This window comes from Schistocerca cancellata, chromosome 3 (genome assembly GCF_023864275.1).
Source record: "Schistocerca cancellata isolate TAMUIC-IGC-003103 chromosome 3, iqSchCanc2.1, whole genome shotgun sequence".
Lineage (NCBI taxonomy): Eukaryota > Metazoa > Arthropoda > Insecta > Orthoptera > Acrididae > Schistocerca > Schistocerca cancellata.
The window spans coordinates 590,052,613-590,079,749 of NC_064628.1; the positions used below are offsets into that span (position 1 = coordinate 590,052,613).

The 27,137-nt window shown below is 40.5% G+C and overlaps 1 protein-coding gene across 1 annotated transcript in view; it reads left to right on the top strand.

The window, feature by feature from the left end:
- The window catches only part of LOC126176443 (echinoderm microtubule-associated protein-like CG42247), a 349,669-nt gene that overhangs the window by 277,830 nt on the left and 44,702 nt on the right, over positions 1-27,137 (top strand). Inside the window, exon 14 of the mRNA XM_049923600.1 lies at positions 5,532-5,823. Within this exon, the coding sequence (XP_049779557.1) occupies positions 5,532-5,823 (292 nt within the window). The remainder of the gene's footprint in view (positions 1-5,531; positions 5,824-27,137) is intronic.

A 27,137-nucleotide genomic window follows, 5' to 3' on the forward strand; every position in this document is an offset into this window, starting at 1 on the left:
TAGTTATTAATTACATTTGCGGCCCACACACGCGCGGGAGCATTTTTCTTACCTCCGTTAACCATTGTATTGTAGTCGGAGTCCTGGCTCTGGGTCTCGGCTATGGTACTGAAAATAAGAATCTTAAAGCTAAGTATTTTCTGCAACGTCGGGCGGCTGTGGAGAAAAATTAATATTATGCTAATAGCGGGCGAGTTTTCAGCTTCCGCTAATTTTTTCATAAGTTAATATCGCCACGTAATGGCGTCGTTGGCTGCATCGGCCGCTGCAATTGTTGAGCTGTAAATTACTTGAATGCAGGTTAATTCAAGGAAGGCGGACATGAAATCGGGATCACCTCTTACAAATTAAAAGTGCACAATAATATTAAATCAGTATATTATATGCTTAACTCATACGAATATGCTTACATTTGTCAGCACACGCAAGATGTCCGTCGACACACAAGAAAAACAAGAGAAGAAGTAATAAAGACGACTAAAAAAAATTAACAAAAGAGTGTATCTTGTCACCTCTTTAGATCATTTTGTCATAAATTATTTCTTTGCATTTGAAACCTGGACAGAGAAATTATTATTTTACGGCTACATGAAAAAAAAATCTCTTACAAATTATGAATGTCTTCTTTATAAATATTGTCTTTTCGTAATATGGCATTGGGGACGCTATAGGCGACAGCATTTTGGAACAGATAACGAACAGAGCAGAGAATTGGCTGAAAGCACAGACAGCTGAACTACACGTAGAGTATTAAAAAGTTGGTACCATGTGAGGACAAATGTCTTAAGTCGGAGCATTAACGCATTAGAGACGTAACTGGAAGGTGTAGCTAAGTGTTGCAAACAAAACGTTTCTTATTTCCTCTATACTTTCCACTTCCCCAACGATCGAACCTTGAAAACACTATTTCTCGTAGAATAGATTCTACCTCCGTAATCCCTCCAAAAACCGACGAAGGAAATCGGACCCACAGTGAGTTTTATAGATGTCTGTCGAGCGACCACTGGCGATCGTTGACAGTACCACTGAGACAGCAGCTTACAGTGCAAGATCCCCCTATGTTTACACGGGGCTCCCGAAATCAGATTACGTAAACAGATTTCACAATACCGTTTCTAACTGTCCACATAAACACTTCGCAATCGATTCGGGAAATCCGATTCTTGCTGCCGGTCTTCCTCTGCGACAATCGGCTTTCGTTCCCATGAAACGTGGTTGGATTGTCAGGTTTTCAAAATATTCGACTTATATGGATGGGTGACTTCTTGTGCGCTGAAGGAGAAGCAGAATGAGCATGAAACTGGGTATCTCTAAGCCTAGTTTACACGACGACATTAGGTTGCAGGCAACTGCGCTACCGGCCACTACGCATGCGCGCAACGCGTTTGCGCAACTAGTTGCTGAAACTAAGAACTTTCGGCGTGTTCCAAAAAAAAAAAAAAAAAAAAAAAAAATGGCTCTGAGCACTATGGGACTCAACTTCTGAGGTCATTAGTCCCCTAGCACTTAGAACTAGTTAAACCTAACTAACCTAAGGACATCACACACATCCATGCCCCAGGCAGGATTCGAACCTGCGACCGTAGCGGTCTTGCGGTTCCAGACTGCAGCGCCTAGAACCGCACGGCCACTTCACCCGGCGCGTGTTCCAACTTCGGCGACACTGGTTGCACGAGTTTTGAAGGTTATGTGTGTTTGTAGAGTGTAGACAAACTGAAACATGAAATGGGGAACGGAGAATACTGTTCGCTTTATGGATATATATGCTTTGCATAGGAGTTTGTGGGATATCATTGATGCTGATTAAAAAAATAAGCAACATATTGCTGACGCTGAGACCGTCATGTGCGATCATAACATAGATGGTTAGACAATATCTGAGCTGCAGGGTAAAATTTATTGTGCTAGGAGCACATATACAACTGAATTAAGAAAAATACAAGCAAGTGTAATTCTAGCTGTGGCAATGCTCTCGTCTACAAGTACGAGTAGGCCAACTCTTTGTTAAGGAATATTGTTGACAGGAGGGAAGGCTACACAAATTCAAGAAGCTGCATTCTTTAATCAATATTCATCTATTTAAAACATCGCTGCAGTGCTCCCCATTCACATATATTAGAATTTTGAAATATTGCCACTGTACAGATCTATCTTCAAGAGAGTAGTTTGCAAACCATTCTCTTCTTAATGCGGCCTGCTTCGAATAATTATTGTTGCTACTGTTAATAATTAACCTGTTAATGTTAATAATTATTGGTGTTAATGAAATAGCGGCATCACCATTTAAAACTGTATCTTCTAGCATGCCGAGTGTTCTCGATTGTAATACACGCAATATAATTTCGGTTCTGGCGACAGCCCTTCATGCATTACAGTATCTTTATTCCTTATCACTCTATTTAGAAGAAACGTGAATAGTTCTGGCGACATTCTAAAATAATTAAAAGAACGTCTTGGATCTTCTGTTATAAATTATTTCAGCAAGGATGCTGAGCAACCGAGCTGACGTCTTTTCTTCATCCAGTCCGAATCTAAACACGTTTCTCTTTTTTTTTTTTTTTTTCTTATGCAGTGATTCCACGCAACAAGCTTTAACTCCACCACAACTCGTGCGATGTGCAGCTGCCAAAACTCTCATTTCAGACACGACTCAGGGACCCACAAAACGATGAAGCTGAAATGTATACTGGTGTCGCCGTGTCTACAGGCATATGTGAAATCACTTGCGTGCATTTCTTTCCACGCAACGAGTGGCGAAATGGCGCAACCCAATGTCGTCGTGTAAACTTGGCTTAATACAGAGGGGTCCAAATAAATGTACCCACTGTTTAAAAGTCCATAACTTGCAAATTAATTGACGGAGTTGTCTCATTTTTGGTGGAAGTGTAGCTTAAAGTCCAACTTAAAGATATCACTGTAGGTGTTCGAAATGGCCACCATGAACATCCACACACAAGCGATGCCGCTGAACTGCAGCACGAACTACTGATTGCAACGTGTTCAGTTGGATATTTGCACATGAATGTACAATGGATTCTCCAAGGTCATCGAATGTGCGTGGCTTTTGTCGATAAACGACGTCCTTTAGTGTTCCCCACAGGTAAAGGTCCAGAGGAGTTAGGTCTGGGGAATGTGGTGGCTCCTCCACAGCAGCTCTACGGCCTATCCATCTTCCTGGTAGATTTTCGTCCAGATACGCCCTAACACGATTTTGGTAGTGATCTGGGGGCACCATCTTGTTGAAAGTAAACTCTTCCCTCTCCATACAAGTCTCAGATGACAGGTAAAATACCACTTCAAAACTGACTTCCTTTCATCGAACGTAAACCTTGCACCAGCCATGTTTACTCGAGTAACTAGGTGCAACTAAGAACAAAACACTATCTGGCGACTGTCATCTGACAAAACAAAACAACATAATACTATGCTTGTGTGGCGATTGCCGGAACTACAAACTATTACACCACCAGAGATGAGACAACTCTGTCAGTTAGTTGCCAGTTATGGACTTTTAAACAGTGGATACATTTTTTTGGACCCCCTCTGTATTTAAGTGAAGAGATTGTGCTGAGTAAATCAGAAATTGGAACATCTGTTTTCCAAACGCCATATTTGACTGGGCTGGCAAATCCGCTTCAGAGCTTAATATGCAAACACAACAGCGAGAAACAGTCTCCTAAATTATAAATTGACTCTAATTAGTCCTCTGTGAGATTATAAAGTTGACATTTTAATCAAATACACCATACTGCCAGGAACACACATTTTTGGAGACTATGTATTCAGCGATGTTACATAACGAAGATCAAAGAGAAAACATTAACTACCATACATGTAACACATCAAAGAGTAAAATATGATTGTTCCCAACACCCCCACAAGTTCTCGAGATGTCAGTTCGTGAACTCTGAAAGTCCCACAGCTTGACTGCACCACTGATGTTTAGCTTTCGGCAGTGCCTTTGTCAAAAAATCAGCTTGCTGCTTATCGGCACTTACAGGTTTCACACTGAATTTTCCTGTTTTAATTATATCACGAATATAGTGGCGCCTCACGTTAATGTGTTTTGTTCGAGCGTGATGCACACCATTGTGACTCAGTGCAGTGGCACCTCTATCATCACAGCATACACTTACTGGTTTTTCACTATGCTTAATACACAATTCACGAAGCAATTCTTGAAGGTTACCTTCTTGCGCTGCTTCTGATCGAGCCATATACTCAGCTTCCGTAGTTGATAGAGCGACGGTTTGATGTCGTTTTGATGTCCAGGAAACTGCTGTCCCAGCTAACTTGAAGATATAGCCGGCCGTTGATAGCCGCTGTTGGCGGTCTGATGCATAATCAGCGTCACAGAAACCTTCAGTTTCAGTTGTTCCACTTTTTCGGTAAATTAGTCCTACATTGACTGTGCCTTTAATGTATCGCATAATTCGTTTGACCGCTTCCCAGTGGATTTTCCGATAATTAGAATTGAATTTGCTTAGAACCCCCACAGCATATGCAATGTCCGGTCTTGTACTTTGAGCTGAATACAATAGTGATCCTACGGCTTTCTGATAAAGAATGCGATGTAACACAAGGTTTTCGTCATCTGTCACATTTCTGCAGCTTTGAACCAGGTTCAAATGGATATGCAACCGGATTACGTTCCATACCAAATTTCTTGAGTATGTTTGCTGCATATTTGCTTTGATAAAGACTAATCGCCCCTTGTTTCCTGTTTCGTTTTATTCTCATGCCAAGACACCAACTAAGTTCACCAAGATCTCTCATCTTAAACTGATTCATTAATCCTTTCTTCGATTCTTTCTTCTACTTATTATTTCTATTAGAGCAAATGATCAAGTCGTCTACATAAACAGCTATAATGAGTATATTTTGCTTCTCAATTCTGAAGTAAATGCAAGAATCGTATTCTGACTTCTTTAGGTTCATTTTATGTAATGTCATATCTAATTTCATATTCCAAACGCGTGACGCCTGTTTTTGACCATAAATTGCCTTCTTCAGCTTGCAAACCTTCATCTCCTCCCCCTTCTTCACGTAGCCTTCCGGCTGACGAATGTAAACTTCTTCATCGAGATCACCATATAGGAACGCAGTTTGAACATCCATATGTTCAATGTCAAGGTTAAATTCAGCTGATGAAGCTAACAGGATGCTAAGTGAAGAATGACGAACAACAGGCGAGAACGTTTCCTCATAGTCTATTCCTGGTATTTGGGAATAACCTTTCGCTACAAAACGAGCCTTATAATGTGCAATTTCACCATTTGACGTTTCTTTCACCTTGAACACCCATTTCGAACTAATTACCTTCCTGCCTGGTGGTAAATCAGTCAAAATCCACGTTTCATTTTCAAGTAAAGATTTATATTCATTATCTAAGGCTTCCTTCCATTTTTCACAGTCGTCACAATTCATTGCTTCTTCATACGAATTTGGTTCAGAAATACAAGCGCCCGGGGTACTCCGGTGCGCAGGGCAAAGCGATCGAGCTGTGACGCGAGGACTGAATGGGACCGCAGGTGGTGCTGGGACACTCGCGGCAGCTGTGGGGCCTGGCTGTGCACCCGGACGACGAACTGTTTGCGACGGGCGGCCACGACAAGCTGGTGGCACTGTGGCGGCGCCACAAGCTGCTGTGGTCAGCGCAGGTGGCGTACGAGGTGGTGTCGCTGTGCTTCCACCCGTTCGGCGTGGCGCTAGCTGCGGGCAGCAGCGAGGGCTACCTCGTCGTGCTCAACGCCGACAACGGCGCGCCCGTCGCCAGCGTGCGAGTCTGCGGCAGCCCGCTCAACTGCGTCGGCTACAACCCAGGTGAGCGCCAGAGGCCTTCCGCGCTTCGTAGCTGCTGCTTGCGCGTGGACCAGGCGTGGCTCGTAGTTACTGGCTCTGGAGATGTATTAAAACACATTCTTTCATTAATGTGCTACATACGGTATAGTAATTTAAATTACACAGGAAGAATTTCGAATATTTTCTACCCGGGTTTAGTTTTGCTCGCATGGGCCTGACAGTGTAAATTGTTGTTGTTGTTGTTGTGGTCTTCAGTCCTGAGACTGGTTTGATGCAGTTCTCCATGCTACTCTATCCTGTGCAAGCTTCTTCATCTCCCAGTACCTACTGCAACCTACATCCTTCTGAATCTGCTTAGTGTATTCATCTCTTGGTCTCCCCCTACGATTTTTACCCTCCACACTACCCTCCAATACTAAATTGGTGATCCCTTGATGCCTCAGAACATGTCCTACCAGCCGATCCCTTCTTCTGGTCAAGTTGTGCCACAAACTTCTCTTCTCCCCAATCCTATTCAATACTTCCTCATTAGTTATGTGATCTACCCATCTAATCTTCAGCATTCTTCTGTAGCACCACATTTCGAAAGCTTCTATTCTCTTCTTGTCCATACTAGTTATCGTCCATGTTTCACTTCCATACTCGATGTTAACAAATTTCTCTTCTTCAGAAACGCTTTCCTTGCCATTGCCAGTCTACATTTTATATCCTCTCTACTTCGACCATCATCAGTTATTTTGCTCCCCAAATAGCAAAACTCCTTTACTACTTTAAGTGTCTCATTACCTAATCTAATTCCCTCAGCATCACCCGACTTAATTCGACTACATTCCATTATCCTCGTTTTGCTTTTGTTGATGTTCATCTTATATCCTCCTTTCAAGACACTATTCATTCCATTCAACTGCTCTTCCAAGTCCTTTGCTGTCTCTGACAGAATTACAATGTCATCGGCGAATCTCAAAGTTTTTATTTCTTCTCCATGGATTTTAATACCTACTCCGAATTTTTCTTTTGTTTCCTTTACTGCTTGCTCAATATACAGATTGAATAGCATCGGGGAGAGGCTACAACCCTGTCTTACTCCCTTCCCAACAACTGCTTCCCTTTCATGTCCCTCGACTCTTATAACTGCCATCTGGTTTCTGTACAAATTGTAAATAGCCTTTCGCTCCCTGTATTTTACCCCTGCCACCCAAGGAATTTGAAAGAGAGTATTCCAGTCAACATTGTCAAAAGCTTTCTCTAAGTTTACAAATGCTAGAAACGTAGGTTTGCCTTTCCTTAATCTTTCTTCTAAGATAAGTCGTAAGGTCAGTATTGCCTCACGTGTTCCAGTATTTCTACGGAATCCAAACTGATCTTCCCCGAGGTCGGCTTCTACTAGTTTTTCCATTCGTCTGTAAAGAATACGTGTTAGGATTTTGCAGCTGTGGCTTATTAAACTGATTGTTCGGTAATTTTCACATCTGTCAACACCTGCTTTCTTAGGGATTGGAATTATTATATTCTTCTTGAAGTCTGAGGGTATTTCGCCTGTTTCATACATCTTGCTCACCAGATGGTAGAGTTTTGTCAGGACTGGCTCTCCCAAGGCCATCAGTAGTTCCAATGGAATGTTGTCTACTCCGGGGGCCTTGTTTTGGCTCAGGTCTTTCAGCGCTCTGTCAAACTCTTCACGCAGTATCGTATCTACCATTTCATCTTCATCCACATCCTCTTCCATTTCCATAACATTGTACTCAAGTACATCGCCCTTGTATAGACCCTCTATATACTCCTTCCACCTTTCTGCTTTCCCTTCATTTGCTTAGAACTGGCTTTCCATCTGAGCTCTTGATATTCATACAAGTGGTTCTCTTAGCTCCAAAGGTCTCTTTAATTTTCCTGTAGGCAGTATCTATCTTACCCCTAGTGAGATAAGCCTCTACATCCTTACATTTGTCCTCTAGCCATCCCTGCTTAGCCATTTTGCACTTCCTGTCGATCTCATTTTTGAGACGTTTGTATTCCTTTTTGCCTGCTTCATTTACTGCATTTTTATATTTTCTCCTTTCATCCATTAAATTCAATATTTCTTCTGTTACCCAAGGATTTCTACTAGCCCTCGTCTTTTTACCTACTTGATCCTCTGCTGCCTTCACTACTTCATCCCTCAAAGCTACCCATTCTTCTTCTACTGTATTTCTTTCCCCCATTCCTGTCAATTGTTCCCTTATGCTCTCCCTGAAACTCTGTACAACCTCTGGTTCTTTCAGTTTATCCAGGTCCCATCTCGTTAAATTCCCACCTTTTTGCAGTTTCTTCAGTTTTAATCTACAGGTCATAACCAATAGATTGTGGTCAGAGTCCACATCTGCCCCTGGAAACGCCTTACAATTTAAAACCTGGTTCCTAAATCTCTGTCTTACCATTATATAATCTATCTGATACCTTTTAGTATCTCCAGGGTTCTTCCATGTATACAACCTTCTATCATGATTCTTAAACCAAGTGTTAGCTATGATTAAGTTGTGCTCTGTGCAAAATTCTACCAGGCGGCTTCCTCTTTCATTTCTTAGCCCCAATCCATATTCACCTAGTACGTTTCCTTCTCTCCCTTTTCCTACACTCGAATTCCAGTCACCCATGACTATTAAATTTTCGTCTCCCTTCACTATCTGCATAATTTCTTTTATTTCATCATACATTTCTTCAATTTCTTCGTCATCTGCAGAGCTAGTTGGCATATAAACTTGTACTACTGTAGTAGGTGTGGGCTTCGTATCTATCTTGGCCACAATAATGCGTTCACTATGCTGTTTGTAGTAGCTTACCCGCATTCCTATTTTCCTATTCATTATTAAACCTACTCCTGCATTACCCCTATTTGACTTTGTGTTTATAACCCTGTAGTCACCTGACCAGAAGTCTTGTTCCTCCTGCCACCGAACTTCACTAATTCCCACTATATCTAACTTTAACCTATCCATTTCCCTTTTTAAATTTTCTAACCTACCTGCCCGATTAAGGGATCTGACATTCCACGCTCCGATCCGTAGAACGCCAGTTTTCTTTCTCCTGATAACGACATCCTCTTGAGTAGTCCCCGCCCGGAGATCCGAATGGGGGACTATTTTACCTCCGGAATATTTTACCCAAGAGGACGCCATCATCATTTAATCATACAGTAAAGCTGCATGCCCTCGGGAAAAATTATGGCCGTAGTTTCCCCTTGCTTTCAGCCGTTCGCAGTACCAGCACAGCAAGGCCGTTTTGGTTATTGTTACAAGGCCAGATCAGTCAATCATCCAGACTGTTGCCCTTGCAACTACTGAAAAGGCTGCTGCCCCTCTTCAGGAACCACACGTTTGTCTGGCCTCTCAACAGATACCCCTCCGTTGTGGTTGTACCTACGGTACGGCTATCTGTATCGCTGAGGCACGCAAGCCTCCCCACCAACGGCAAGGTCTATGGTTCATGGGGGGGAGTGTAAATTATGTAGTTTAATAAGTAATACCAAGAAAATGCTGAAACCTTCCACTATGTGGCGATATGTTATACAAATAAACATGTTCAACAGAAAACCATTATATAACTGTTACAAGTTGTCACAAAGTTACCCCACTGGGTGGGGCTACTATGTGACAAGCTTTGTTTTTGCTTCGAAATGCATGGAAAATAAACGTTGACACAAAGTTACCCCATCAGATGTTTATTTAAAGCAATATACAAAACATTGGTTTATTGTTTGACAACATAAAGAATTTACAAAGGTAGCTACTTAATCTAAAAATAAACCTTTAACATCAAAAAGACCTCGCTTTCCTACTGGTGTTGGAAGTGCTACTCTATACAGAACTTCCTCCGTTGAATAATAAATGGAATCATCTCATTCTGACCACTTCCAGCATATTTTTGACCTTTCCATATCGCTTACCATGTAGCCTCCTGGCTTGATATCAGTCACTCTTCCGGGGAACATTTCCCCTTCGAAGTTCACTACCACAACGTCATCAAGTTTGAATGTGCATTCAGGGGTCTTCTTAGTGGCCCTTTTCAAATGGTGGACGTTTCTTGTGTCTCGATGTAACTTACTAGTAATCGAAGGTGCGTCTCTGATGGCTCATCTGAAGAACTTTCACAGAGAGCTCCCGAGTCACTCGGATCGACATCGGTCCACTTGATGCTTTTGCTCTCATATGAGGACTCGACCTTATCAGTGACTCTTCTTGAGACTTCAGAACACTTTTTCTTCGGCTGCTGAGTATTGCTGGTACCAGAACTCGAAGATTTCGCCTTCGTCTTACCAATGTTCGCTTCTACTACTGGTATGCTGATTTTATGGTTGTATAATTATACTGATTACATAAACATTACAATTAACGTCAAATCACACCATAATGTAGCCAACATATTAACAGTCAGGCGTACATACCTGTTTTCTGCAGTTCTTTCACATGAACGGCTCCAGCACACCAAGTTTACAACAATTCAAACAATGGTTCCAAGGCAGGTTTCAATACGAACGCACTGCCGACGAACAAAAGAATAGCGTCAGATTCAGCTGGCTGCCGCAAGATAGTCAGCACTACAGGCAAGCCGCTGGGGCTAATCTTTGGTTTCTAGGCACCTTTCTCGACGCAGCTGGAGATTCGAAATAAGCGAAAATTAACGCACGCCACAAAGTAGCTCCCACAGTCACAAAGTAACCCCATTTTACGGTAATGACATTTTTTAGAACTGTCAATATCGGGTGATATTTTTCGAACAGATAATAACCATCTTAAGGTTACTCTCTTGAAATGCTGGTTCCTCGTTGTAGCGGAGTGAAATTTGATACTGTCATACAGGATCATGCGATCTATTTGGAAGACATTATTTTACTTACAGATGTTTGGACTGCATTTGGCGTATACACTGCAGTTAGTAATTATCCGAATTTGCAGAATTTCGTGAATAGCTTCCCTGATGACGTTGTTGTAATAGGGGAAGACTTCAATTTGTCTGTTATAGAATCAAAACTGGTGCCAGAGACAAGGACTTCTGTGATGTTATTCTGAATGTCTTGACCTCAAATTATGTCGAGCAGATGCTAAGAGAACCAAGTTGTGCAGGTAACGTTTCAGACCTTCTAGCAACAAACAGACCTGAACTTTTCGGGTCAGTTAACGTAGAAAAGGGCTTCAGTGACCACAGGATCGTGCTAGCATCAATCACTGCAGGTGTTACAAAAATGATGAAGATAGGTAGGAAAATATTTTTGTTTAGCTTGAGTGACAAGATACTAATCGCACAGTATCAGAGTAGCTAACATCAAATATTTAGTGCTTAGGACGTAAATGTGGAGCACTAATGGGTAAAATACCGGGTGATCAAAAAGTCAGTATAAATTTGAAACCTTAATAAACCACGGAATAATGTAGATAGAGAGGTAAAAATTGACACACATGCTTGGAATGATATGGGGTTTTATTAGAACAAAAAAAAAAACACCCCTCATTGCTAGACGCGTGAAAGATCTCTTGCGCGCGTCGTTTGATGATGATCGTGTGCTCAGCCGCCACCTTCGTCATGCTTGGCCTCCCAGGTCCGTGCGATTATTGGCTTTGGGGTTACCTGAAGTCGCAAGTGTATCGTGATCGACCGACATCTCTAGGGATGCTGAAAGACAACATCCGACACCAATGCCTCACCATAACTCCGGACTTGCTTTACAGTGCTGTTCACAACATTATTCCTCGACTACAGCTATTGTTGAGGAATGATGGTGGACATATTGAGCATTTCCTATAAAGAACATCATCTTTGCTTTGCCTTACTTTGTTATGCTAATTATTGCTATTCTGATCAGATGAAGCGCCATCTGTCGGACATTTTTTGAACGTTTGTATTTTTTTGGTTCTAATAAAACCCCTTGTCATTCCAAGCATGTGTGTCAATTTGTACCTCTCATTATTCCGTGATTTATTCAGTTTTCAAATTTATACTGACTTTTTGATCACCCACTAGAAAAGCATCTTTCAACATGCCCCAGAAAAATGTTTTGAGCTTGGTCTTAAAGGATAGGAAGGATTCGGCATGATTTAATAGACTTGTTAGAAAGTTGCTTCTTAAACAAAGAAAGGTTCATCTCAGATTTGAGAGTAGTCAAACCTAGCTGTCAAACAAAAGCCAGAGGAAGTGAAAATGAGCGTAAGGAGAGCAATGAGAGGAGCGTTCGGTGTCTGAAGGTAAAATTTTGCTTGTCAATCTGACCAGAAACCCTAAGAATTTCCAGTCTTACAAATCAGTAAGCAGACGGAAATCATTTATTCAGTCACTTAGTGACCATGCTGGCACTGAAATGGAGAATGACAGAAGGAAGGTCGAAATACTGAGTCTGGTCTTGCGAAAATATTTCAGTATGGATGATCATAATACAGTCCCCCCTTCCAATCATCATACGAGTGCTGAAATGGCAGATATTGAGGTAAGTGACTGCAAAATAGAAAAGCAAATACAGTCACTTAGTAGTGGAAAGGAATGTGGACAAGATGAGAGACTGTAATACTCTACGGAGATTGTATGAAAGAACTTGTTCTCCATCTAGCAGCAGTTTATCCTAGTCCACTGGAGGACTGAAACATAGGGCCTACCTAGCGACGGCGAAAATGCACAGTTCATTCCCGTTTCCATAGAAGGCTGTAGAATAGAAGCACGTAACAGTAGACATATCGCTGACATCGATTTGTTCTATAATTATGGAACATGTTTTACTGTCACATATTATGACATTTTTGAAAAACAAAAATCTCGTCAATAAAAGTCAACACGGACTCCGCAAACAGAGATCTTGCAAAACTCAGCTCATTCTGTACCTCCATGCGATCCAGTGCGCTATAGATAATGGCACTCAGGTTAATGCCGTGGTCCTTGACTGCAAGGAGCCATCTGATACAGTTCCACACTGTCGTTTAATGTATCCAAGTGTCATGCTAGATTTGTGACTGGATTCAACACTCCCTTGCAGAGAGAGCTCAAAATGTCACTCTTAATGGAGCAAAACTGACAGATGTAAAGATAATTTCAGTAGTACCCAAAGGAAACGTGATACAGCCGTCACTGTTTACAATATATATAAACTAGCCACCTGCCCCAGCTTCACATGGGTAGCACGAAGTATCTATGGCTGGATGACTTGTCTGGCATAGTGATAATTTTGTTTACAGGCCACTGTATAGAGTTATGATTTAAATTCAAAGAACAATGTTAGGGGAACTGAATATCATCACTCACATTTAACTTAAATAATTTAAGCTGTGCATGCCAAGAAAGTCTCTGGAGGCACAAATGTTAGCTGTTTCATATTTAACTGGCATTTGTGGTGACATCTTGTGGCAAATGCGTGTGCTGTGAGCTACCACACCAGCAGGCCCACTCAACTGCAGTACCAGTATTGCGTGAGCTACATTTTGTCTGTGACCGTTCCTTGCATTTCCCTTCACTCTCCATAAACATTAACTCTGTATCAAAAAGTCTGTCCTTATCAGCTTAATATCTGATACCTCCCGCATCACAGGTTGTTTAGGAGTCAGTAGTGGCCTCCAAGTAGCAGTAGCTCACACTGAGCTGACCCTGCAGTTGGGTGCCCTTAAAACTATCTCCTGTGCCCAGAATCCTACCTTCTGATTCAGTTTGTCCATTAATGCATACCATATCAAAATCCCAACAGTAGTTCCTAAAATTAACCTTCTCATACAGACAGAAGAACATGGTAGGGGTCTTTAATTTATATTTTGTGTGGATGATTCCAATGAGTTCTGCTAGATGGCAGTAACGTCATTTTCACAGCCAGTTGCATGAAATATCTGTAGATTATATACACATACCTTCCTCAGGAATCAGTCTACCACACACCACCATTCACAAATGGAACAGGGAATGTGGGATCAGATAGTGGTAGCAGAAGTACTGTCTGCCACACACCATCAGGTAGCTAGCAGGGTACAGTTGTAGATGTAGATAAAAAAAGTGCAAGCTTAAGAGAAAAATAGAAATACACCCAACATTTTGTTACAAAATTAATATGTCAAGTCAAGTGGTCATTGTGGTGATCTAAAATCAGCTGCCATACCTTGAACATCCACTGAAGTGGATTTTTATTCTGTAAAATGAGCAAGTTAAATTTTACAAGTTTGCTATTTGTAGAATCCATGTTGACTTCTACAGAGAAGATTTTCAATCTCCAAAAAGATCATTATATGCTAACATAAAACATATTTATAATTCTAAAACAGACTGATGTGAGAAATATAGGCCTGTAACTGCACATATTTCTGCAATGATTCTTCATGAAAGCTCAAATGATCCCTTCTCTGATCATTTGTAATACTTTGTTGCTCCACTCACCTAAAGGAAAGTGTGGCTGGAAGCCAAGCAAGTTCTTTTGAATTATCGGTGTACAATCATATGGGTATCCTACCCAAGATCCACTCTGCAGAGCGATTTTAACTGATTCTATAAATTACAGTCTTCCACAGTGAAACTACTTCAGGAGATGAGATTCACATTTTCAGCTTTTTTCACTTTCCATTTCAGTGCCATTATGATCACTAAGTGGCTGAATATATGATTTTGACCATTTTAGTGACTCTGTCAGGCCAAACTTTATATGTTTTTCACCAGATAAACAATCAAAATTTTGCCTGTGAGTTCTCTGACTGCTTCTTTCATTGCTGTCCTAAAATCCGTTTTGTCTTTGCTCAGTTTCTGTTTGTCAACAAAGCTTTTATCTTCATTTAAATCTTTGACAAAGCTCCATCACTTTTTGTAACAACTTCCTAACATTGCTCTCAAATCATGGAGAGGCTTTTGCATGCCTCTGTGCATTGCTCGGCACACATATTTCTCAAGTATACTACACTCCTGGAAATTGAAATAAGAACACCATGAATTCATTGTCCCAGGAAGGGGAAACTTTATTGACACATTCCTGGGGTCAGATACATCACATGATCACACTGACAGAATCACAGGCACATAGACACAGGCAACAGAGCATGCACAATGTCGGCACTAGTACAGTGTATATCCACCTTTCGCAGCAATGCAGGCTGCTATTCTCCCATGGAGACGATCGTAGAGATGCTGGATGTAGTCCTGTGGAATGGCTTGCCATGCCATTTCCACCTGGCGCCTCAGTTGGACCAGCGTTCGTGCTGGACGTGCAGACCGCGTGAGACGATGCTTCATCCAGTCCCAAACATGCTCAATGGGGGACAGATCCGGAGATCTTTCTGGCCAGGGTAGTTGACTTACACCTTCTAGAGCACGTTGGGTGGCACGGGATACATGCGGACGTGCATTGTCCTGTTGGAACAGCAAGTTCCCTTGCCGGTCTAGGAATGGTAGAACGATGGGTTCGATGATGGTTTGGATGTACCGTGCACTATTCAGTGTCCCCTCGACGATCACCAGTGGTGTACGGCCAGTGTAGGAGATCGCTCCCCACACCATGATGCCGGGTGTTGGCCCTGTGTGCCTTGGTCATATGCAGTCCTGATTGTGGCGCTCACCTGCACGGCGCCAAACACGCATACGACCATCATTGGCACCAAGGCAGAAGCGACTCTCATCGCTGAAGACAACACGTCTCCATTCGTCCCTCCATTCACGCCTTTTGTGACACCACTGGAGGCGGGCTGCACGATGTTGGGGCATGAGCGGAAGACGGCCTAACGGTGTGCGGGACCGTAGCCCAGCTTCATGGAGACGGTTGCGAATGGTCCTCGCCGATACCCCAGGAGCAACAGTGTCCCTAATTTGCTGGGAAGTGGCGGTGCGGTCCCCTATGGCACTGCGTAGGATCCTACGGTCTTGGCGTGCATCTGTGCGTCGCTGCGGTCCGGTCCCAGGTCGACGGGCACGTGCACCTTCCGCCGACCACTGGCGACAACATCGATGTACTGTGGAGACCTCACGCCCCACGTGTTGAGCAATTCGGCGGTACGTCCACCCGGCCTCCCGCATGCCCACTATACGCCCTCGCTCAAAGTCCGTCAACTGCACATACGGTTCACGTCCACGCTGTCGCGGCATGCTACCATTGTTAAAGACTGCGATGGAGCTCCGTATGCCACGGCAAACTGGCTGACACTGACGGCGGCGGTGCACAAATGCTGCGCAGCTAGCGCCATTCGACGGCCAACACCGCGGTTCCTGGTGTGTCCGCTGTGCCGTGCGTGTGATCATTGCTTGTACAGCCCTCTCGCAGTGTCCGGAGCAAGTATGGTGGGTCTGACACACCGGTGTCAATGTGTTCTTTTTTCCATTTCCAGGAGTGTATATAATATTCAAGAATTTTATCTATTGATGCTCCATATTGCATTCCTTGGAGATGAGTATTTGATGTTGACTGCTCACATAATTTGTAACATGTTTGCTATCACACTACTGAAGAAGAAATTTCTTATTACCTTTCTTAACATCACTTCTTAAGCCACTGATACTGTCTCAACATCATTAATGCAATAACCACCTTATGGTCACTAAATAAATGTTATGTAAATCCCAGGCTGGTAAAAGTTTTTCAATTTGACACCACTTTGGTGGCTTGCATGTCAGTTTCATGGTCTATTTCCTCAATAAACTACTCATTTAGCCTCACAAGGATGTCTGTATCCTGTTCCAGATCTTTCCAGTACAGAAGATTCAGAGGTTGTCATAGGAAATCACATAGTAGTAGGCCGGAGCTGAAGTCTGTAGATGAAGCAATGTCCATAGCAACAACAGAGTGGAGGCAGGCACAATTATAGAAATGGTAATGCTGAATGAGGATATGAGCTAGGCACATTGGGCTCAGGTGTGGATCCATGGACGGGTTCTGTCATGAGAGGGAGATGGGGGAGCCTCACAGTTTAACTTGCTGTCATCCCACTTCTAACATACAATAGCAATAAAATGTATAAAAGTTTTAAAAGAATAAGAATAATTTGTTTAAATAAGTGCTTAGTATATTGTTTTAGGATGACTTGTTAGAAATTGTATTTCAGAAAAGTGATCACTTTTTTAAAATACTCATCCGAAAATTGCAGATAATCATGTCTCATGCAATTGATTTCAGAACTATAAAAGCAACAAGCTCACGCAATTTTTGACAGTATCATAATTTACACACTGTAAAACCAAAGTATGCATTCAGCATTATTGATATTCACTTAGCACTATGAATTTGAACATAGGTCTGGTATATGACCCTATCAACGGGGAGGGGCAGGAGGGGGGGGGGGAGAGAAAGGATTGATGCTGTGCTGTGCTAATTCTTTCTTTCAGTTGCTTCTGCTTCCATTTGGAAAAATGTCTTTTTGATATTTTTGTATTAGTGGAGAATCTTCCCTTTCTGCCTTTCTGTGCTCAATGTCTTGTAGTTTTCTGGTTCAGCGTGTGTGTTCATGAATCATATTTGACTTGTTGCTGGCAGCACATGTACAGCCACATACAATGAAAAAGCATTAATTTAACTAATTTTAAATGTACATGCCTTCATTGTTAGAAATACGTACATGCAAGAATCTTCATTGCATGCAGTACATTTATAAATGCTCAATCATACAAAGCTCTTACAGTAGTGTCAGTGTACAAAGGTAAAATGATTGAAACCATATAAAAGACAATAAAAATTTCATGGTCATTTCCCTCGTAAACATGTCCTCCTTTTAAAATGTAGCCTGACAATATCTGTACTTCAGCAATACTAAATCAGTTTATGCTGAGGGTGAAAGAAACTAGTAACCCAGCCCTGGAATTTATGTATGTGGACACTCCTTCACCAGGAAGAGAAATCTGGACATCAGCACACATAAAGTAAAACTTCATGTTGACATTCACATGTGTTTTCTTTCTGAGTATAAAGGAGAATACTTTGAATTCTTCTATGTTTGACTCATGCCACCTCATAAACAATATAAACTTTGCAATAATTTGGATCATAATAGGATAACCATCCCACACCATCCAAGAACATTATTAAGCTGGAAACATTATAGTTCTTGGAATGAGATTTTCACCCTGCAGCGGAGTATGCACTGTTATGAAACTTCCTGGCAGATTAAAACTGTGTGCCAGACCGAGACTCGAACTCGGCACACAGTTTTAATCTGCCAGGAAGTTTCATTATAGTTCTTGTTTGTCAATTTCTAGTTCTGGACCCACTGGAAGTCAGGAAAGAGCTCCACATTTGTATGTTTCACAGTTGCTCTGTAGTGTATTTTGATAATTATAAGAGCTAAGAAACAGTGTCCACTATTGTAATCTTTGTGTTACTTGCTGCGAAATACCACTATGTATGCCTAAAATTGTAACTGTCACTGTATGGTTGGTAACGAGGTAACATTTTACACCAGAGAGATATATTTGGAATGAGTTGGAATTTCTGCTCAGTATATCTGATAGTAATTTGCTTTTATTTTCAATTTTTGAATAGCTGATCTGAAATGAATTCAGTGTTTTAGACCCATATGCAGTTGGGTGTGTGGCAGAATTTCGCTTATCCTGTATGAGAATGCATCTGCTCCCAGGACCCATTGTTTCCCTGGTATGTGTGTCACAGGACACAGTAACAGGTGCAACTGTGTTTTAAGAGTTTTAAATACTGTCAACCAATTTAAGAGCAAACTCGGTAAGGGAAGAGATGGCTCCACCCTCAAGTCATACTCCTGGAGCAGTGGTAAAGTGTGGGGTTGCACCGTAGCCCAGATGCTTAGGTAGCAATCAGCAGTTTATGTCTCACCAGAGACAGATGTGTCCATGTCACTGGCACGGCACTGAACATCATAATATCACATAACTTCCCTGCTCTTCAATGGTGATGAACTGGTTTGGCTCCTTCTGATTTCACAGTAACAGCAATATTAGTGTGTCATTCCAAATAGTCTGAAATGGGGCACTGACGCAGTTGTCACAAACAGGCTGCAATAGCCCTTGTAGGCTGGCCCAGCGTCAGCACTTGTGGCACGTCATCATAGACAGGTTGTAGAGCTGCTGACCAAGCAGTCCATTAGCCAGTGCCTGACTTAGTTATTACCTTATTCCATCCTGGTACTGCCCTGCTGGATATAAGATGTGTTTATAACTTTACTCTTTACAATAGATACATGAAGCATTGTATGTTCCGATGGCTTAAACCTCTGCTTTATCTCACAGTTGAAAGATATGTTCTGTGGCTAGATTTCCAGTGGATCACCTTTACAATAGGCATTCCCTCCTTCCTCTTCACAAAATGTAGCCCCTCTGGTTGATGTCATGGTATTTTTCTGATTTGTCCAAATAGGCAGGTGAGGGCTGACACTGGCATGTATTATATGTGTGTGATTTGTCTACTGAAGGCACTGATAGATGTCTCTGCTGTGAGTGTATCATGTTTCTACTCTGTGATAGGTATTCCAGCAGATAAACTAAACAAGTTCATTACATATTCAAGTAGTACTTCCATGGCAGTTTGGAAGCTGATGCTGTCTTTTCTTCCTAAGTGACAAACCCCATTCTCACTACTTCCATGAGCTTTATGAAAAGTACCAAGTTCCCACTAGTAAATGCCAGTACATGTATGTTTAGCTCGAAGTATATATTGGCTTGGTGGTGAGAGCACTTATATATGGGACTTATTGACTTTTTGTCATTTCAACACTGAAGTCTCAAATCTCATCTAGGAGACAGATAAGGCCCATCTCTGCACAGATATCTGCATGTTATTCTTGACAGGTTAAACAAACTTGTCACCACCTACACTTGAGAAATATTTTAAGATGGAATGTACAAGTGTTTTGTAAACAGTCTCCTTTGGAAAAGTATTCTTTAATTGTCTACCAATTTTTGAAAGTTGCATGTTCTGATCTCAAAGTTTCTGTCTCCATAGTAAACCTATGTTCTACATCTACATCTATACTCTTCAAACCACAGTTATTTATTTATTATTTACTTATTTATTTATTTATTTCAAATTCCATGAATCTATATAGTGATGAATCACAAGGATGTGGAATGAGTCAGGTTTACATCTTTAGAGATATACAACAAACATAAGTACAATGACAATAATGTAGCAATCTGTTGATATAAGCTTCATAGGTGAACTACAGTTATATAGATACAGTTCAAATAAAAAAGGTGTAAACTACTGAAGATAACTTTTGGTACAGAAAAAAGAAAATTTATACATTGATCATCTCAGGCAGTGAAGACAAATGACAGCTAACGTAATATCAACAGAGACTAGAATATAAATAGGAAATATAATAAAAAATTACAAAGACAGTCACTCTGCAGGTACTCACCCAGAGAGTAGAAGGCCTTATCTATAAAGTATTTTCATAATTTGATTTTAAATGTAGGTGGGGGATTAATGTGGTCTTTGATATCAGATGGCAGATAATTGAAGAGTTTTGTGGCAGAATAATGAACACCTTTTTGTATGATACTTAGCTGTTTTAGATCTCTGTGTAAATCATTTTAGACCTTGTATTATGATCTTGGTGTGCATTATTGGATGTAAAGAGAGAATGGTTATTCAAGACAAAAATCATCAAAGAAAATAGCTACTGACATGTGGTGGTTAATATTTGGAGCTTACAGAACAGGTTTCTGCCAGAATATCTTGGATGAACATTGTGGACTGTGGACTGTGGATTGTGGTTTATTAGTCTCATAACATACATAATCATTTGATTCAGGTACAGGAGACACGTCAAACGTTTGGTGAAATTTACTGTAAACATAGAAATCTGATGTTTAAACACAGCATCATAACAATAATACAGTATTGTATTATATACACAAAAGATGGAAATAATAATACAATAATAAAAACAGTATCTAAAAATCTAACAGTAAATTACCCTAGCTCAAGTTATCATGTCATCCTCTAAAAATTCTTCTATCGAATAGTAGCATTTCTCCTCCAGAATCTGATGTACCCTTATTTTAGGATCTCCAGCTTAACATTAAATATACTTTTGACCATTCATTTGTTATATATTGTCATCCTCATATACTGTGGAGCCCGATCATATAATTTCAATTTGTGTGTGGGAAGCGTAAAATTATTTTTATTTCTTGTGTTGTATATGTGGGTAAAATGATTTTTCTCAAATAATTTTTACCTTCTGTGTAGGGACATAATAATTTCATAAATTTGCAGTTGTCAAAATAATGGGTGACAAGATTCTGTTTTCTGTGCAGGACACATTTATCTGATAATTTTTTTCTGAAGTTTCAGTATACGAGATACTCTACTTGAACTTCCCCAGAAAATTATACTGTACCTAATGACTGATTAAAAATAACTATGGTATGCTATTTTTCCATGTACTCATGTGAGTAGAATTTGCAAGTATCTGCATTGCAAATGCAAAACTGCTTAGTTTATTTGATAAGTTGCATTGTTTTATTTTAAGCTCTGCACATTTTGAGTATTTGGTTTGTAAATGTACCATATGGGTTTTTGCAATGTTCAGTTTCAACCCAATTAACTGTAATGATTTTTCTAGGGTATCCAGTGTGCTCACAATGAAGCTTGGATTTTTTTTTTTTTTTTTTTTTTTTTTTTGCATCACCTTTTTCAATTAAAACAGAAGTATCGTCTGCAAACAGAACTGATAGGGAATTGATATTTGTGGATAAGTCATTTACATAGAGTAGGAGCAAGATTGACCCCAAAATGGAGCCTTGAGGCATGCCTTGTGATACAGTACTCCACTTCAAAAAATAATTCACCACAATTGAAGTGATAGTTACCCTTTGTTTTCTGTTCTGCAGGTACGATGTAAGCCATTTGAGAGTATTACCCTTACTCCCATATTTATCTAATTTATAGATAAGCAAGGCATGGTTTACAGAGTTGAAGGCATCAGTAAGATCACAGAAAATACCAGCAACTTTACTCCTCTGGCCCAGTGGTTTTCATATCTTTTCAATAAAGTTATTTGCTGCATCCATGGTGTTTTTTCCTGGTTGGAATCCAAATTGATTATTTATAATAATATCATTTTTACAATAAAATTTTGTACCTTGTTTGCAGCTACATTCTCAAACACTTTAGATAAGACTGGAAGAATAGAAATAGGATGATAGTTTCCCATCGCTTCCTCAATCCTTTCTTGAACAGAGGTCTGACTTCAGCATACTTCAACACATCAGGAAAGCATTCCTGTTCAAAAGATTGATTAATTATTTTAGTTAGTGGAGGTACAATTATGTGGTACACTGCTTTAATCACTTTAGTCGGTATCCCATCCCACCCAGCTGAGTTTTTATTTTTTAATGATAATATAATATTTTCCACATGCTTTAGTGAGACCTTTTTTAAAATCTGTGAGATACTCAGCTCCTTGCTTGAGTCCATAGGGGTTTACTTATCTCTGACACTCAACTACATCAACATCTGACTTTGCCACATTTATGAAGAATTCATTTAAACACTCAGATATTTGAGCTGGCTATCACTTGCTTATCATTTACTTTATTCCTAGATATTTCATTTCTATTAATTCTAACACCTAACTCTGATTTGACAACAGACTGCTCTGCCTTTGTTTTACTTTTATGTTGTGAAATGAACTTATTGTTTTCCATTTGTTTGGCTGCTTTTACAACTTTTTTGAAGGTAGCTTTATAACATCTAACATATTCAGTACATAGCTGTTTTTATTATATTTCAGTTCATTATGTAGTTACCTCTTCCTAATACCAGAAATTTTTATACCCAGAGTTATTCATTTTTTGATGTGATTTTGTTACATGTGGTTCCAAGTGGAAAAGTTTCATCAAACACCCCAAGAAAACTGCTTAAAAATGTGTCAAAGTTACTACTGCTTGAAATACAGCTGTCATAAGGCCATTCAACCTCTCTTAACTTATTTCTAAATACAATTAATTTTTTTTCATTAAACTTCCTTTTCATAGAGCTTCTGTTACATGAATGAATAATGCAGAGTGGTCAGATCTAAGCAAAATTTATGGACATCTTCAAATACAGGGTTATTACAAATGATTGAAGCGATTTCACAGCTCTACAATAACTTTCTTATTTGAGATATTTTCACAATGCTTTACACACACAAACAAAAACTCAAAATGTTTTTTTAGGCATTCACAAATGTTGGATATGTGCCCCTTTAGTGATTCGGCAGACATCAAGCCGATAATCAAGTTCCTCCCACACTCGGTGCAGCATGTCCCCATCAATGAGTTCGAAAGCATCGTTGATGCGAGCTCGCAGTTCTGGCATGTTTCTTGGTAGAGGAGGTTTAAACACTGAATCTTTCACATAACCACACACAAAGAAATCGCATGGGGTTAAGTCGGGAGAGTGTGGAGGCCATGAAATGAATTGCTGATCATGATCTCCACCACGACCGATCCATCGGTTTTCCAATCTCCTGTTTAAGAAATGCCGAACATCATGATGGAAGTGCGGTGGAGCACCATCCTGTTGAAAGATGAAGTCGGTGCTGTTGGTCTCCAGTTGTGGCATGAGCCAATTTTCCAGCATGTCCAGATACACGTGTCCTGTAACGTTTTTTTTGCAGAAGAAAAAAGGGGCTGTAAACTTTAAACCGTGAGATTGCACAAAACACGTTAACTTTTGGTGAATTGCGAATTTGCTGCACGAATGCATGAGGATTCTCTACCACCCAGATTCGCACATTGTGTCTGTTCGCTTCACCATTAAGAAAAAATGTTGCTTCATCACTGAAAACAAGTTTCGCACTGAACGCATCCTCTTCCATGAGCTGTTGCAACCGCGCCGAAAATTCAAAGCGTTTGACTTTGTCATCAGGTGTCAGGGCTTGTAGCAATTGTAAACGGTAAGGTTTCTGCTTTAGCCTTTTCTGTAAGATTTTCCAAACCGTCGGCTGTGGTACATTTAGCTCCCTGCTTGCTTTATTCGTCGACTTCCGCGGGCTACGCGTGAAACTTGCCCGCACACGTTCAATCATTTCTTCGCTCACTGCAGGCTGACCCATTGATTTCCCCTTTCAGAGGCATCCAGAAGCTTTAAACTGCGCATAACATCGCCGAATGGAGTTAGCAGTTGGTGGATCTTTGTTGAACTTCGTCCTGTAGTGTCGTTGCACTGTTATGACTGACTGATGTGAGTGCATTTCAAGCACGACATACGCTTTCTCGGCTCCTGTCGCCATTTTGTCTCACTGCACTCTCGAGCGCTCTGGCGACAGAAACCTGAAGTGCAGCTTCAGCCGAACAAAACTTTATGAGTTTTTCTACGTATCTGTAGTGTGTCGTGACCATATGTAAATGATTGGAGCTACAGTGAATTTATGAAATCGCTTCAATCATTTGTAATAGCCCTGTACATAGCTGGTTAGGATATTATCAATACAGGTGGCTGACTGTGCATTTACCCTAGTGGCTTGCTTAAAGTTTACTTTGAAGCCAAAACTTTTTACTATGTCAGTGAATTTAGACACATCATTGCTTTCACCTAGGATATTAATGTTGAAGTCAGCAGCTATTAAAATCTTTTTTTCTTTTTCTTTGTTTATATTTTAAAGGAGGCACTGAAATTTGGCCAGGAAAGCTTCAATTGCAGCTTTCTCTGGTACTCTGTAAATAGAAACTACTATGATATTTAGGTCCCTTAACTCGATACAGTAGCTCTCAAATATAGTATCTTCATTCAAATGATTAAAATCATTTCTTATTACATATTTTATATCAGAACAAGTAAGTATGCAAGAGCCTCCACATGATTTCTCATGTCTACAAAAGCTGTTTGCTGCTTCAAAATTTTCGATTTTGTTAAGAATTTTAATATTGTCACATGAAAGCCAATGTTCATTGAGGAAAATAACTTTGATCTTTTAACACTCTGAAAGAATAATTGTAATTCGTCCATTTTATGACATTTGTTTTGAAAGTCAGCACTTAGACCATTTATATTCCAGTGCATTATGTAGAAACATTCTTTCTTATTTATGGTTTCAAGCATCATATTCTTTCTTGGGTACCATTTTGGCCTTGCCATTTTAGTTGCCAAACACTGTTTCTCATCCCCATCATTCCTTACGTTTCTCCCATTATTCACAATTTTACAAGTATCAGCGAACATTTTACTGAGAATTTTTGATCCCAATCTGGCCTTTTCCTAGATCTGTCTAAGGCATTTGATACAGTTGACCACCAGAAGCTGTTGCATAAATTAGAGGCACTAGGAGTAAGGGGAGTGGTTCTCAAATGGTTTTGTTCATATCTAGAAAACAGAGTACAGTCAGTAGAGATCACACACGTCTCCAGTGGATCAAAGTACATTAAGAAACATATATCTAATCCACAATATATCAATATTGGGGTCCCTCAAGGAAGTGTACTAGGCCCTGTATTATTTCTGGTGTATATAAATGATTTACCACAACATATCACCCATGGAGAGAAAATATTGTTTGCAGATGACAGCAACATAGAAATCACCAGTAAGGCAACAGCACAAATGTTGGAAAATTCTACTGAATTGCTGAGGGATGTTCACAAATGGTCTCAGGAAAACAAAGTAACTCTCAATGTAAAGAAAACAAATACAGTATGCTTTAGAATGAACAGAAAACAAAGTCCCTTAAATTTGAAACTAGATAACATCTCCATAGATGATGTACCCACAACAATATTCTTAGGGTTGCACATTGACAGCCAAATGAAGTGGAATGAACATGCTATGAAACTCGAAAAAGATATCTACATCTACATCTACATACATACTCCGCAATCCACCATACAGTGCATGGCGGAGGGTACCTCGTACAACAACTAGCATTTTCTCTCCCAGTTCCACCCCAAACAGTACGAGGGAAAAATGACTGCCTATATGTCTCTGTATGAGCCCTAATCTCTCTTATCTTATCTTTGTAGTCTATCTGCGAAATGTAAGTTGGTGGCAGTAAAATTGTACTGCAGTCAGCCTCAAATGCTGCTGCTCTAAATTTCCTCAGTAGCGATTCACAAAAGAATGCCTCCTTTCCTACAGAGACTCCCACCCGAGTTCCTGAAGAATTTCCATAACACTCGCATGATGATCAAACCTACCAGTAACAAATCTAGCAGCCCACCTCTGAATTGCTTCTATGTCCTCCCTCAATACGACCTAATAGGGATCCCAAACACTCGAGCAGTACTCAAGAATAGGTCGTATTAGTGTTTTATAAGCGGTCCCCTTTACAGATGAACCACATCTTCCCAAAATTCTACCAATGAACTGAAGACGACTATCCGCCTTCCCCACAACTGCCATTACATGCTTGTCCCACTTCATATCGCTCTGCAATGTTACACCCAAATATTTAATCGAGTTGACTGTGTCAAGCGCTACACTACTAATGGAGTATTCAGACATTACAGGATTCTTTTTCCTATTCATCTGCATTAATTTACATTTATCTATATTTAGAGTTAGCTGCCATTCTTTACACCAGTCACAAATCCTGTCCAAGTCATCTTGTATCCTCCTACAGTCACTCAACGATGACACCTTCCCGTACACCACAGCATCATCAGCAAACAGCCGCACATTGCTATCCACCCTATCCAAAAAATCATTTATGTAGACAGAAAACAACAGCGGACCTACCACACTTCCCTGGGGCACTCCAGATGATACCCTCACCTCCGATGAACATTCACCATCGAGGACTATGAACTGGGTTCTATTACTTAAGAAGTCTTCGAGCCACTCACATACTTGGGAACCAATCCCATATGCTCGTACCTTAGTTAGGAGTCTGCAGTGGAGCACCGAGTCAAACGCTTTCCAGAAGTCAAGGAATATGGCATCCGTCTGATACCCTTCATCCATGGTTCGCAAGATATCATGTTAAAAAAGGGCGTTTCGCAGGAGCGATGCTTTCTAAAGCTGTGCTGATGAATGGACAGCAACTTCTCTGTCTCAAGGAAATTCATTATACTCGAACTGAGAATATGTTTGAGAACCCTGCAACAAACCGATGTTAAGGATATTGGTCTGTAATTTTGAGGATCTGTCCCTCTGCCCTTCTTATATACAAGTGTCACCTGCACTTTTTTCCAGTCGCTCAGGACTTTACCTTGGGCAAGAGATTTGTGATAAATGCAAACTAAGTAAGGAGCCAATGCAGTAGAGTACTCTCTGTAAAACCGAATTGGAATCCCATCAGGACCTGGCGATTTATTTATTTTCAACCCATTCAGCTGCGTCACAACCCCAGGGATGTCTATCACTATGTCCTCCATATGGGAATCTGTATGAGACTCAAACCGCGGTATGTTTGTACAATCTCCTAAGTGAAAGATTTCTCAACTGCTAAATTTAAAATTTCAGCTTTTGTTTTGCT